Source organism: Lupinus angustifolius, unplaced genomic scaffold (assembly GCF_001865875.1).
Source record: "Lupinus angustifolius cultivar Tanjil unplaced genomic scaffold, LupAngTanjil_v1.0 Scaffold_22_9, whole genome shotgun sequence".
Taxonomy (NCBI): domain Eukaryota; kingdom Viridiplantae; phylum Streptophyta; class Magnoliopsida; order Fabales; family Fabaceae; genus Lupinus; species Lupinus angustifolius.
The window spans coordinates 1-12,033 of NW_017719767.1; the positions used below are offsets into that span (position 1 = coordinate 1).

At 33.7% G+C, this 12,033-nt stretch overlaps 1 protein-coding gene across 1 annotated transcript; it reads right to left on the minus strand.

Moving 5' to 3' along the window:
- Positions 1 to 694: 694 nt before the first annotated feature.
- On the minus strand, positions 695 to 3,429 carry LOC109338331 (cytochrome b6-f complex iron-sulfur subunit, chloroplastic-like). Its single transcript, XM_019575538.1, has 5 exons — positions 3,312 to 3,429; positions 2,887 to 3,128; positions 1,880 to 1,997; positions 1,348 to 1,530; positions 695 to 954 (listed from the first exon to the last, which is right to left on the minus strand). Exons 1-5 carry the CDS (start codon positions 3,348 to 3,350, stop codon positions 853 to 855), a joined length of 684 nt encoding a protein of 227 aa, XP_019431083.1. The 5' UTR covers positions 3,351 to 3,429; the 3' UTR covers positions 695 to 852.
- Positions 3,430 to 12,033: the final 8,604 nt, after the last annotated feature.

Consider the following 12,033-nt stretch of genomic DNA (forward strand, 5'->3'; position numbering starts at 1 on the left):
TTGTTGCATGAGTTTTGTATAATTAGAGTTTTTGATTTATACTATATTTTTAAAAAGTAATCAAAACCCTAATTATACAAAACTCATGCAACAAAAAACTCATCAAAATTCGAAAAAACCTTCACCAATTTAGGATTCAAAGTGATACATGTAACTGAATGAATAATCTTAGTTTACATCATACAAAATAAAAAATATAATACAAATAATAATCTATAATTTTGATATAACTCATACAACTCAAAAACTAGAACAAAATTCTTAAAAACCCTGGACCGAAAACACCGGTCCAAGGCAAAGAAAAAAAAAGTGGGAGGGGTCTCGTGCATGGGGTGCAGGAGATTAGGAGAGAGAAAATTAATCTCTTGTACCCCATACACGAGTTTGGTGGGGCAAAAACTGTTTCCCAGGAATCGTGTACCCTATACACGATTTTAATAAAAAGTATAGTAGTTCCGTAATATTTTAAAAAGTTATACTAGAGTGGTAATAAGACAGTCAAACTATACCAGAAATGTGAATTTTCCGTAAGTGTATGAATCTTTTTCTCTTCTTTGCTGCCCCAAAGTTTTTTGCAAAATAAGAAGGGTTCAATATTTGGCAACACTAAAGCTATGTTTTGAATTAATGAGGCAAATTAAAAGAGAAAAGGGCACTAGGGAGGGGAAATGCAAGAAGTTAAAAACCACAGGATAAACAATAATCTGCTGAGGTTTTTTCATCTTTATAGTAGCTTCAATACACAAATATGAATTTGATTACACGTGTTTATTATAGAATTGATAAAAACCACATTGTTTGGAATTCAGATTACATATGTATTTGACAGTGGAGGAGCTACCTTTAAGAAGTCTAAGCCCACCATGGAGCCTCACCTGTTCTGAAATCAGTTTCAACCCAAGGAACAAACACAACCTTCCCATCATCCACATCAGCATGTGACAATGCCAGAGACTGTTTATCAAGCAAGAAAAATAAAAACATTAATTACTCTTCCAATAACATATTACTAAAGCAGTGATTTAAACTGTGATCACCGTAACTTCATTACATCGAATCACAATGATGCGGCTGCATCGTAACTGTAATGGATAACATCGGGCCATATCGGACCACATCAAATTCAAAAATATTTTTTAATTAGAAAATAATTCACACTACAATCCGCATCGCAAAGACTGCAGTCGCAATAACCGCAACCATTATTGCAATTGCGACCACAATTTAAAACTAAATATTGTATACTAAGAAGAGGTTGTGAAGAAACAAAATATATGAAGTTTGATGATTGCTATGCTTGTAAGTCAAAGGAATCAGAACAAAGACAATATTTTCCAATTTGCTTACCAAAGGAGCAGGTCCTCTCACAACTCTTCCTTGGTCATTGTACTGAGATCCATGGCAGGGGCACATGAACTTGTTCTCAGCTTTATTCCACGGCACAACGCACCCGAGGTGAGTGCACACTGCATTAATCCCATATGTTGCAAGTGTCCTATCTTTCTCCACCACAAGGTAGGTGGGATCTCCCTATAAAATGGCAGCCAGGGTGGTTCAAATAATAAAAATAGGAAAGACTAAAGTTATTTATTTTTTGAAGCATGAGAATGAAATCATTTTCACTTCTATGAGGAAGAAACCTTGAGTTTCTGTAACTAGAATTACAATTCAATTTTTTCTTGCATTTTAAATGGATTAAATTTGCATCGGGTTTGTGTAATGTTTGGTTATAGAAGCTTTGATATGATGCCAAGAACTTATCTCCGGTTAGGTGAAATCTCATAATGGTAAGCATTTGCTTTCGATATTTCATGGGAAGCATCTGCTACTTGTTGACGGGTCTGTCAGAATACTTAACACTAAAAAGCTCTATACATACCTTCAATCCTTGTGTAAGTGTACGGTCCCCGGGTCCATGTACCTTTAGCCACTCCTCAGCGAGCACATCATTTCCAAGTGCATCCTTGGCGACAACACCACCAGTTGAAGATCCTGACCTGTAAAAAAATTCCAGGCCGAATTCAACAACTTGTGTAGATATACAAACTAGGATTGAAGCATCATAAACAGGACATTGACTAGACAAGAGTTTCTCAACAAATTTTGAATGCTAAATGCAATAGGTAAGGAGCATAGCTTTTAAAGCTAATGTGACAACTGATAAGGAAGGCAACCGATAGAATAGAGGAAACATTCCAAGCAGTAAGAAACAATCAATTTAGTGCTCCTCCCCAAACATTAGGATTGCGCCGACTTTCGATTTCTATTCTTTCTCTCTCTCACCAACAGAACAATAATGACTACCAAATCATAAGATATATAATAATGTGTCAAGTAGTAGTATCAGTACCATTGTTGAAGTAAGGGTGCATTTGTTTCAAGGTATATTCGCACATTTGGTACAAGTTTTACAGAAACAACCCGGTTATTATTGACTCCTAGGAAAACAATATTCCCATGATTTCTCCATTCTCATTCTCACCATGAGAGGTGAGAATACTATTTTCCTATCGCATGGGAATAAAATAAGTTCCAATAACTTCTACTTTCACATTATAGCACTTTCTTTGTCATGTTTTATAAAATGATTACCAAGAATAATAAATACTAAACGAACATGTCTTAGAATTTCTCCGCAAATAACATTCTTAGCCATAGCATTCTCAGCAATGTGATTACTAGAAATGTAATGAGATGGCTTGAAACAAATGCCAACAGTTAGAGAAAACAAGATAAACTTACCCCAAATCTACACTAAATAAATTTGTCCAAAAGCAAGTATCCTATTACTTCAACACTATTAAGACCTACTTTAGATACGATGATTTAGTAAGATGATATATCATTACACATCGACAAAAGTTAGAGAAAATAAGATAAACTTACCCCGGAGGGGCGAAGAACGTGGCATAGGGAACAAGCATTCCAGCAGTAGGGAGTGAAAGAGCACCAAGAAGGAGCAGATTCATGAGCTTTCTTTTTTCCATGTCTGGTACTCTATCAGCAGCAATACTTGTAGCTTGACAAGTTACTCTCATTCCCTTTCCCTTCTCCATTATCTGTGTCCTCACATGCTTCACAAGTAGAGCCTGTGATGGACAGAATATTCCACTCTTTCCATAACACAACTGAAATACATGAAGAAGAAGAAAAATTCACACCCCCTTATGGACATTGCACCATATAATAATAACCTATAACTAAGCTCAAAAGCAAAGAAAATTTAATACAACAACAATATGCCTCGGATCGGGTACGTGGATCGCGCGACACTATAATGTTTTATCATGTTTGATAATTTTTTTGTTTACCTGTGAAGGGGTTGCAGGGGATAGAGTTGTGGATGCCATTGTTACTGAAGATGAAGATTTTGTAGTTGAGATGGAAAGGGGAGAGATATAAGAACATGATGTAATCTTATATGATCACAACAATTGATGACAAACAACAGTTGCATGATAAGGTGCTAAGGCCACGTAGGTGCCACTTAACCACATGTTTTTTAGATAACCAGCAACTTGAATTTGCTTTTTACACTTCAGGTTACTAGGGCCATGTAACTTCAAGTATCTGGTAGTTCTTGGGCTTGGGTCTATATTTGAATAGAAGGATACAGGCTAGCCTAACATTGAATTGGTGAATGTTTTTTCACACCTTTTGCTGTTGTTGTTTTTACTTTCTTTGGTTAGGGAAGTGTTTTTTACTAGGATAAATATACCCTACGGAAATATACTTCTGTTGTTTAACAAAAATAAATAAATGAAAATTAAGTAACAAAGGAAAGGGAGCATGAAAAATTCACTCATTAAAATGTGTGACAGACCAAAATTATTTTAAGGTGTAAGTGCATGTTTGGTATGGATGAAAAGTTAGAATTTTTGCTTAATTTTTTAAAAATAAGCTTAAAATTAGAATTATATATGTTTGGCAACTAAATGAAATTATAAATTCAGTTTTTTTTTTTAAAAAAACAAAAGTATAAGCTCCAAAATCATGAGTTGAATTTATTCCGGGTTATCCTATTTTTTATTTATTTTTTCATTTCTTATTTTACCTCATCATAAAACTTGACATTTGTGTATTATTTATTTTGTGAATTTTGTAATCAAGTTTAGCAATTTTTATTTATTTGTGTCATGTTATTTTATAATATTGATACTGATTTTTATGTTGTATTTTATTTTAATATATTTTTTAGCCTTTGCTATACAATACTAAAAATTTTAAAAATTATAGTAAAAATATATATGATGCTAAATATTAAAAAAATTATATTTAAAAATAGTGTAAAAATAACCAAAAGAATCATAATATAAACAAGTAATTTTATACAATTTTCTGTAATTTACTAGTAAAGAAATAATCTTCATTTCCAAACAAAACATATTAGTTTATATTTAGTTTTCAGCTAAGATATCTAAACATAAACAAATTATAATATTAACATATTATAATATTGTAGTTTATAAACTAAAACTAAAAACATAATTCATACCAAGCGCACGCTAATTGATGTCTTTTTGTCAAGATTCTTACCTACCAAAAACACCTTGAGAGCGGTTTTAATCAAGAAATGCACTTAAAATTATATAGTTACATGAATTGATTTCTTCTAAGTGTAGTGATTACTTTCTTTCACATTATATATTTTCATAAATATAAAATTATACTAAACGCGAACCTAAATCTAAAAATTAAACCCGAATAAAACCTGAACTCAAACTCAATCATGTGTTTGGTTTTTCCCATTAAATTCAGATTAGGTTCGGATATATACTCACGGGATCGATTTTCATTGTCATGCCTAAGTGTATGTACCACTACTAAAAATATGAGTTAAATGTATATTAATTTTATATTTCTTGACTAATGTAAAAAATGATAAATGTAGTGATACATATTTTTTGGAATAGAAAATATATTCCATTTTTAGTAAAGTATGTTAATATAGAATCTGATAGTGCTATGAAATAACAAAGAAAAAAATGACATACAAGAACACATGTATCTCATTATTTATAGTAACAAATTATTTTTAATCTTAAAACTAAAAAGAAAAAGCACTCTCGAGAGAAGTCTGATTCATTAATATATGCTTAAGTCTCTACCAAAGAAAAAAATACAAGTCCGTGATTTACTTGCAATATATAAGTATATTTTTTATTTTGTGCATTAATCATGAATATTATCTCGCCTTATAAATATAAAATTAATATATTTTAAGATGCATGAATATTTTTTAAGTCTCATTTTAATATGAATATCTTTTCAGATGCATCATCTGGAACATTGATGTTTAATTTGGCCTTATTCTATACTCGAGGATCCCATAATTCCTTAAATTATTAGGCAAAGTCATTAATGTTCTTAGATTTCATGATAAGTGTGATTTACTAATAACTTTAAATTATATTGTAAACTATGTATATGTAGCAAAATGTTCTTAGATTTCATGTTTAATGTTCTTTTATTAATGTAGCAAAATGTGATAGGTTTGAGACAGAAAATGAGATATAGTTGGGAATAAGTGATCCCTATCCCAAGCTTCACCATGAACTCAAAACTATATTAACTTACTCCTATCTCTCATTTAGGCAAACACACATAAAATTTGATTGTTCTATTGATGTGTATATTTAAGAAAAAGTAAAACATATATTTTAAAAAACGCAAACTAATCAAATATCAATTGTGAATTAGTAAGAATTATTTATTTATTTAATCAATTAAACCCGTTTGTTCCATTTTAATTGTCATTTGGCATAATATAATCATTACACATCGGTAAGACGACAAATAATATAAAAAAAAAGATAAGATGAAAATTAAAATGAGACAGAAAAAGTTTTTACATTTGTTACACTTCACATAGTAATGTATAACAACTAAAGTTTTATAAATTTTCTTAGGATAAATTATATTATTTTCACCTCTCACTTACTTTTTATCTTTCATCTCTAATATAATTAAAAAATTCATTTAAAAATCAAAGTAAAATTGTTATATATGGATTATAGTCCAAATAACATTTTTGCCATATAAAATTTCTAGCATCCAAAAATTTCCTGGACCATGTTTAACTTTTCACTATCCTTGTGTGGGAAAACAAAACGAAGTATATATCTTTCAACTTTTAAATATCTTGACATATGTAATTTATTAATAATTGATTTAGAGGTGAAGATTATATGTTACTATATATTTAGCCTTCAAGTAATATACGATAATATGTTACTTTTTGATACATGTTGTTATTTGATGTTAAGAAGGAATGATCGGTAACTAGAGTAGGGAGGTCGGTGATGAATGTCCGGTAGAAGGTGAAAAATTAGGGGATTTGGTCGGATGTCATCTAGACCCACTAGGGAAGGTACTTGAAAATGTTCTCCACGATCAAGTCAGTTGAATATTATAGAGAGATAATGAGAGTAAATAAGAGAGAAGTTGGAATAATAAATGTAGCAATAAATGAGGGGAATCATGATTAATTATACTCCCTATATGATCTCTCCTATTTACAGAGCTTATAGAATGCCGAGATGACATCTGGTCATTGGTCAACCTCTAACGGACATAATGAAAGTACTCTAGTCATCCTTCCTTGTCTTGTGAATTTGCCCTTGTCAATTTGTCGGGGATATGCAGAATGTACAGGTGGCGTAGCAAGCATCCTGCTATATGATATTGAAGGCGGGTCAACAACGCATTAAATGGTGGGTCAGATGTGCATTAAATGGTGAGTCAAAGGTGCATTAAAGGGTGGGTCAGAGGTGCATTAAATAGTATGTTAGGGGTGCATTAAATGATGGGTCAGAGTTGTTAATGTTGTGTGAGGAGTATTTATAGTTTGTTATAAGTGGGTCTCGAGGCGGGGGTTGGGATATGTAGGGTACCATATTCTCTATGCTCGGAACGGATGAGCGATTACGCGTTTAGAACTGGGGCAGAACAGTTGCCCCTAGTCTACTAGGTTGGTCAAGGATGACCGGGCTGGTGGACTCTGGATGGGCGATTACCTGGTGAGAATAGTTGCCCTTAGTCTAATAGGCTGGGTAGAGATGACCGGGCTGGTGGACTCTGGATGGGTGATCACCTGGTTAGAACCGGGGTAGAACAGTTGCCCCTAGTCTACTAGGCTGGTGTATAGGGTAGGTCATGATGGTTATTTGTTTTTAGGCTAACACGTGGGGGATTGGTAGCATCTCTTTGGATGTTCAACTGACGCGTCTGCTCGTTTCAGTTCCTTCGTCTGAATTTTTGTGCCACCGTTAGATTGCCCTCGAGTAGTTTTGAACGGGTGAATTCACGTTTCAAGTTGGGCTTTGGGGGGGAGGGGGGGTGATCTTAGGCTTGGGTCTTTCCTATAAATAGGGGTCCCTTCTCCCCAATGTTCATCATTATGTCTTCTTACCGAGTTTTTGATCATCTTGTAATCCGGACAAATTTTCTTCATCCAACCGTCTTCTCTCTTTCCAACTTTTTTAACTGTTAATTCCTCTTCCCTTCTTGTTCTTTTTTTCTTTTAATCATGATAGGCGGAGAATCTAACTTTGATGATTTAGAGGTCTTGCCTGGGCCACCGCCGATCTTTACGTCCCCTGATCTCTGTCCTCAAAGGCACCGGTCTACACGGGGGCGACCTCGTCGGTTATCTCTATCTGACCTCTTGCGCGACGTAAGGGTGAGAGATAACATGGGCGAGGCTAACGTCATGGACCAGGCAACCTTTTACAAGAAGTGGGGTCCGATCTTGGATGGTATATCGAGTTTGGAGTCTGATACTTCTTCTGATGACGGGTTACTTATGGGAGGAATTTTGCCGACCACGCTAATCAATACACACTTCCGCCGGAGATGATGGGCCTACAGTCTTCTTATTGGTGGCTTGACCAATAATTTATACTGACCATGCTACAATCAAATATCTTCTAAAAAATCCGACTCCAAGCCACAATTGATTAGATGTGTTTTGATTTTGTAGGAATTTGACTTAGAAATCTGCGACAAAAGTGGCAAAGAAAACCAAGTGGCATATCATTTGTCAAGATTGGTAAATAAAGAAGTCGCGTTAAGAGAACAAGAAATAGCAGAAACATTTCCTGATGAAAAGCTATTTCAACTTCAAACAAGACCATGGTTTGCTGATATGACCAATTATAAAGCCTCAAGTATAATTCCTGAACATTTTAATTATCAGCAAAAGAAATTTTTTCTCAAAAGAGTAAATCAATACTTCTCGGATGAACCATACCTGTTTAAAGAAGGAACCGATAATATTATTAGACGATGTGTTGATGAGAATGAGGCCCAGAAAATATTATGGCACTACCATAATTCAGCCTATGTGGGGCATTACAATGGGAACAAAACCGCGACCAAAGTACTCTAATCTGGATTCTTTTAGCCAACCATTTATAAAGATGTCCAAAAGTGTGATGCATGCCAAAGGTCGGGGGGACTTAGGAAACAAAGTGAAATGCCTTTACAAAATATCATAGAAATAGAAATTTTTGATTGTTGGGGCATTGACTTTATGGGACATTTCCCATCATCATTTTCAAATGAATATATCTTGGTGGTTGTTGACTATATTTCCAGATAGGTGGAAGAATTGGCAACACCCAAAGCTGATGCAAAAACTATGGTAAAATTTTTGAAAAAGAATATTTTTACTCGTTTCAGCACACCAAGAGTATTGATAAGTGATGAGGGATCTCATTTCATAAATTCCCAATTAAAAAGAACCTTAGAATTTTATAATGTTAAACACAAGGTAACATCACCTTATCACCCACAAACCAATGGCCAAACAGAGGTATCAAACAAAGAATTAAAAAGAATTTTGGAAAAAACAGTCTCTGCTTCAAGAAAAGACTGGTCACAAAAACTAGATGATACTCTCCGGGCCTATAGAATTGCATTTAAATCACCAATAGGAAAAACTCCATATCAACTTGTTTATGACAAAGCTTGTCATCTACTAGTTAAATTGGAGCATAAAGCCTATTGGGCTCTCAAATATCTAAACTTTGATTTGAAGGATGCAAATATTAAAAGACAGGATCAATTACATCAATTGGAAGAAATGCGGTTCCAAATATACGAATCCTCAAGATTATATAAGGAAAAAATAAAGAAGTACCATGATTCTAGAATGAGAAAGAAATTTTTTTATCAAGGACAAAAAGTACTTCTATTCAACCCAAGGCTCAAAATACTTCTAGGAAAATTCAGAACCAGATGGACATGACCATTTGTCATCAACGAAGTAAAAGAATATGGAGCAATTGAGTTGAAAGATCCCAAGACAAAAGCAACTTGGGTGGTAAATGGACAGAGATTAAAACCTTATTTGGGTGATGAGTCAGGCTCTATCATCAATGAGCAATCAGAATAATCTCGTCCAAAGTCTGACGTCAAACTAATGACGTTAAAAGAGCGTTGACTAGAAGGCAACCTAGTATGTGGTAAATATTTACTTCCTTTATCATTGTCTTTTGTTAGTATTTTTAAATCACATCAAGTAAAGTCCCAAAAATGTTTTTATGGCTTGAGGACAAACCTTCATTTAAAATGGGGGGGACAAGGACTTGATGTAATTTAATTTTTTTTCTTGTCTAGATTGTGTAAATATGTAAAAAATAAATTTGTTTGTTCACAAACTCAAAAAATTTCAAAACCGAAATCAAAATGGCTATTTTTTTTTTCAAACATGATCACATGATTAAAAAATATTAAGCATACGTTAAATTAAGCTTTGATTGAGCAAAATGAGATATATGCTAAAGTTTTGTGAAAAAAAAAATCATATAATGTCATAACTTGAAATTTTTGCAAATTGAAAATTCAATTTTATGTAACAAGATCTTTGCAAACATTTTTTTTAAAATCAAAAAGTGTGAAACTAAACAAAGTGAGGGAGTGAGCCAAGCACATGTGATAATTAAAGTGAGAATCAACATTTGATTTGTGTGATTAAACTTATTTGAGTGTTTAAATCTCTTAATTGCATAAGAAATGATCAAGACATGTTCTTTTATTAGTTGAACCAAAGGCCAAAAAGTCCAAACTCAATTAGGATCATCATTTGATAAGCCCCTTTGAGCCAAACAACTGAAATAAATTTTTTCAAACTATCCCATGAAACCGAATTGAAAAACAATGTTCTGAGAGAGCATTAAAATATAAAGAATAGTTTGAAAGGATTAAGTTGGGGGGAAAATTGGTGGACTTTGCTTCTTAAAAGCAAGAAAACTCAATTACAAATGAAAAAGAAAACAAAAAGAAATTGAGAAAAATAGAAGCCAATGTTCAAAAGTTAAAGAGATTGGGAAAATAATGGAAAAAAGAAGAGTAAAGTGTTCCATTGAGAAAATTTTCAAAATTGCTCTCTTTTTAACTTAGCCTTGAAAATCTAGAAAAACCATTATCCAAATCAAGCCTCATTACAACCAAAATAAAGACCTTAGTGATCTTTGATTATTTATGCAATTTAAGAGAATATGTGAGACAAAGAACATGTTCAAATTACTACAAGCAAATGATTGAAAAATTGAGTGAAACACTTACCCTTCATAAAAGTTCCAATTTTGAACTTGTGTGCACAGAATACTTTTTGGTTAGAAAAATATTTGCTTAGGTAAATTGTTACACATTTTTTATAAACAAAAACATTTATTTTTTGTTTGAAGCATTATGTGTCAAAATTCACAAATCATTAAAAATCTCATTAAAATAAATTTCTCACATGCTTATAAACATTTGATATCATGTTGATCATCTATTAAATTTAGCCAAATTGATTTCGGATAAGTTTCACCTTTTGTGTGAGGACAAAAAAAGTTTTAAGTTGGGGGAGTTTGATAAGTGCCAAACATACCTAAATTTCATACACTTTTATGGCACTTATCTTAAGCATAATTGAGAAAAACCAACTTAAAACAATATTTTTTGTACAAAACATCACAATCTTGTATATTTGTGTTTGTATTTCTTTTTTATGTCTTTTGTAGGATTTAGAAAGAAGAAGAAAAGAGAAAAACAATTCATGGTCAAAGAGAAAAAGAAGTCAAAATCAAGGTGCTCAAGCAGGAAACTGAGCGTGGACCAAGCCACGCTAAGCTAACCTGGACACCAGCCTGACCTGGACCAAGCTGCTCAAGCAAGTAGTTGAGCGGATCTACTTGACCGCTCAGCCTAGCACCAGACTAATCTTGACACGGTCAGGACTAAAGCTTGGCACGGTCAGACACGAGCCTGGCACACGCCCAATCTGCTCAACAAGCAGCTCAGCGGTGCAACCAAGCAACTCAGCGGTGAACCAGACTCCTGCCTAAGTCAGCAAGCATCAGGCCATGTCCTAGTCAACACGGTTAAAGCTGCTGAACAAGCAGCTTAGCGGTGCTACAGGTGTGCTAAGAGGTGTGCACCCAGACTTGACTTAGCCATCAAGCAAACCATGAAGTCACCAATGACATCACTTCAAATAGCCCACCATAAGCTTTTCAGAGTAGCTCACCAGAGTTGGTCCCATAACTCACAACTAGCTTTGGTGAGTCAAGCTTAAGGAGGTGACAAAGTTGCTTGATCAAGTGACCAAACCCATGCTGAAGGGTTTGGTCAGCTGCTGAGCGGTGCTAACAAGCAGCTCAACGGCTCCAGGGAAACTTCTATAAATAGAGGCACATTTCATTCGAATCAAGAGATATATCACACATCATTTACCATCTTGCCTAGAAATTCTTCCTTGAAGTTCTCTCTTCTTGTTCTTAGTTCATAGGAGTTATATTTAAGTAAGTTTAGTAATTTTAGTTTTTAATTCAAGAGGAGAAAAAGAGAAGGCAAATGAGATGCAAAAATCAATTTTGTAATCTCATTTGGAACTCAAAGCATCCAATCCTTGGATGGAAGACTCATGCTCCTAACAATTTCTTTTCTACTTCTTCTTACATTCTAAAAAGTTTGAATTTTAATCATTCAAGTTGGTGCTTTGGTTAATTTTATTTGTTTGAGAAATTCTTAATGCTCTTTTTA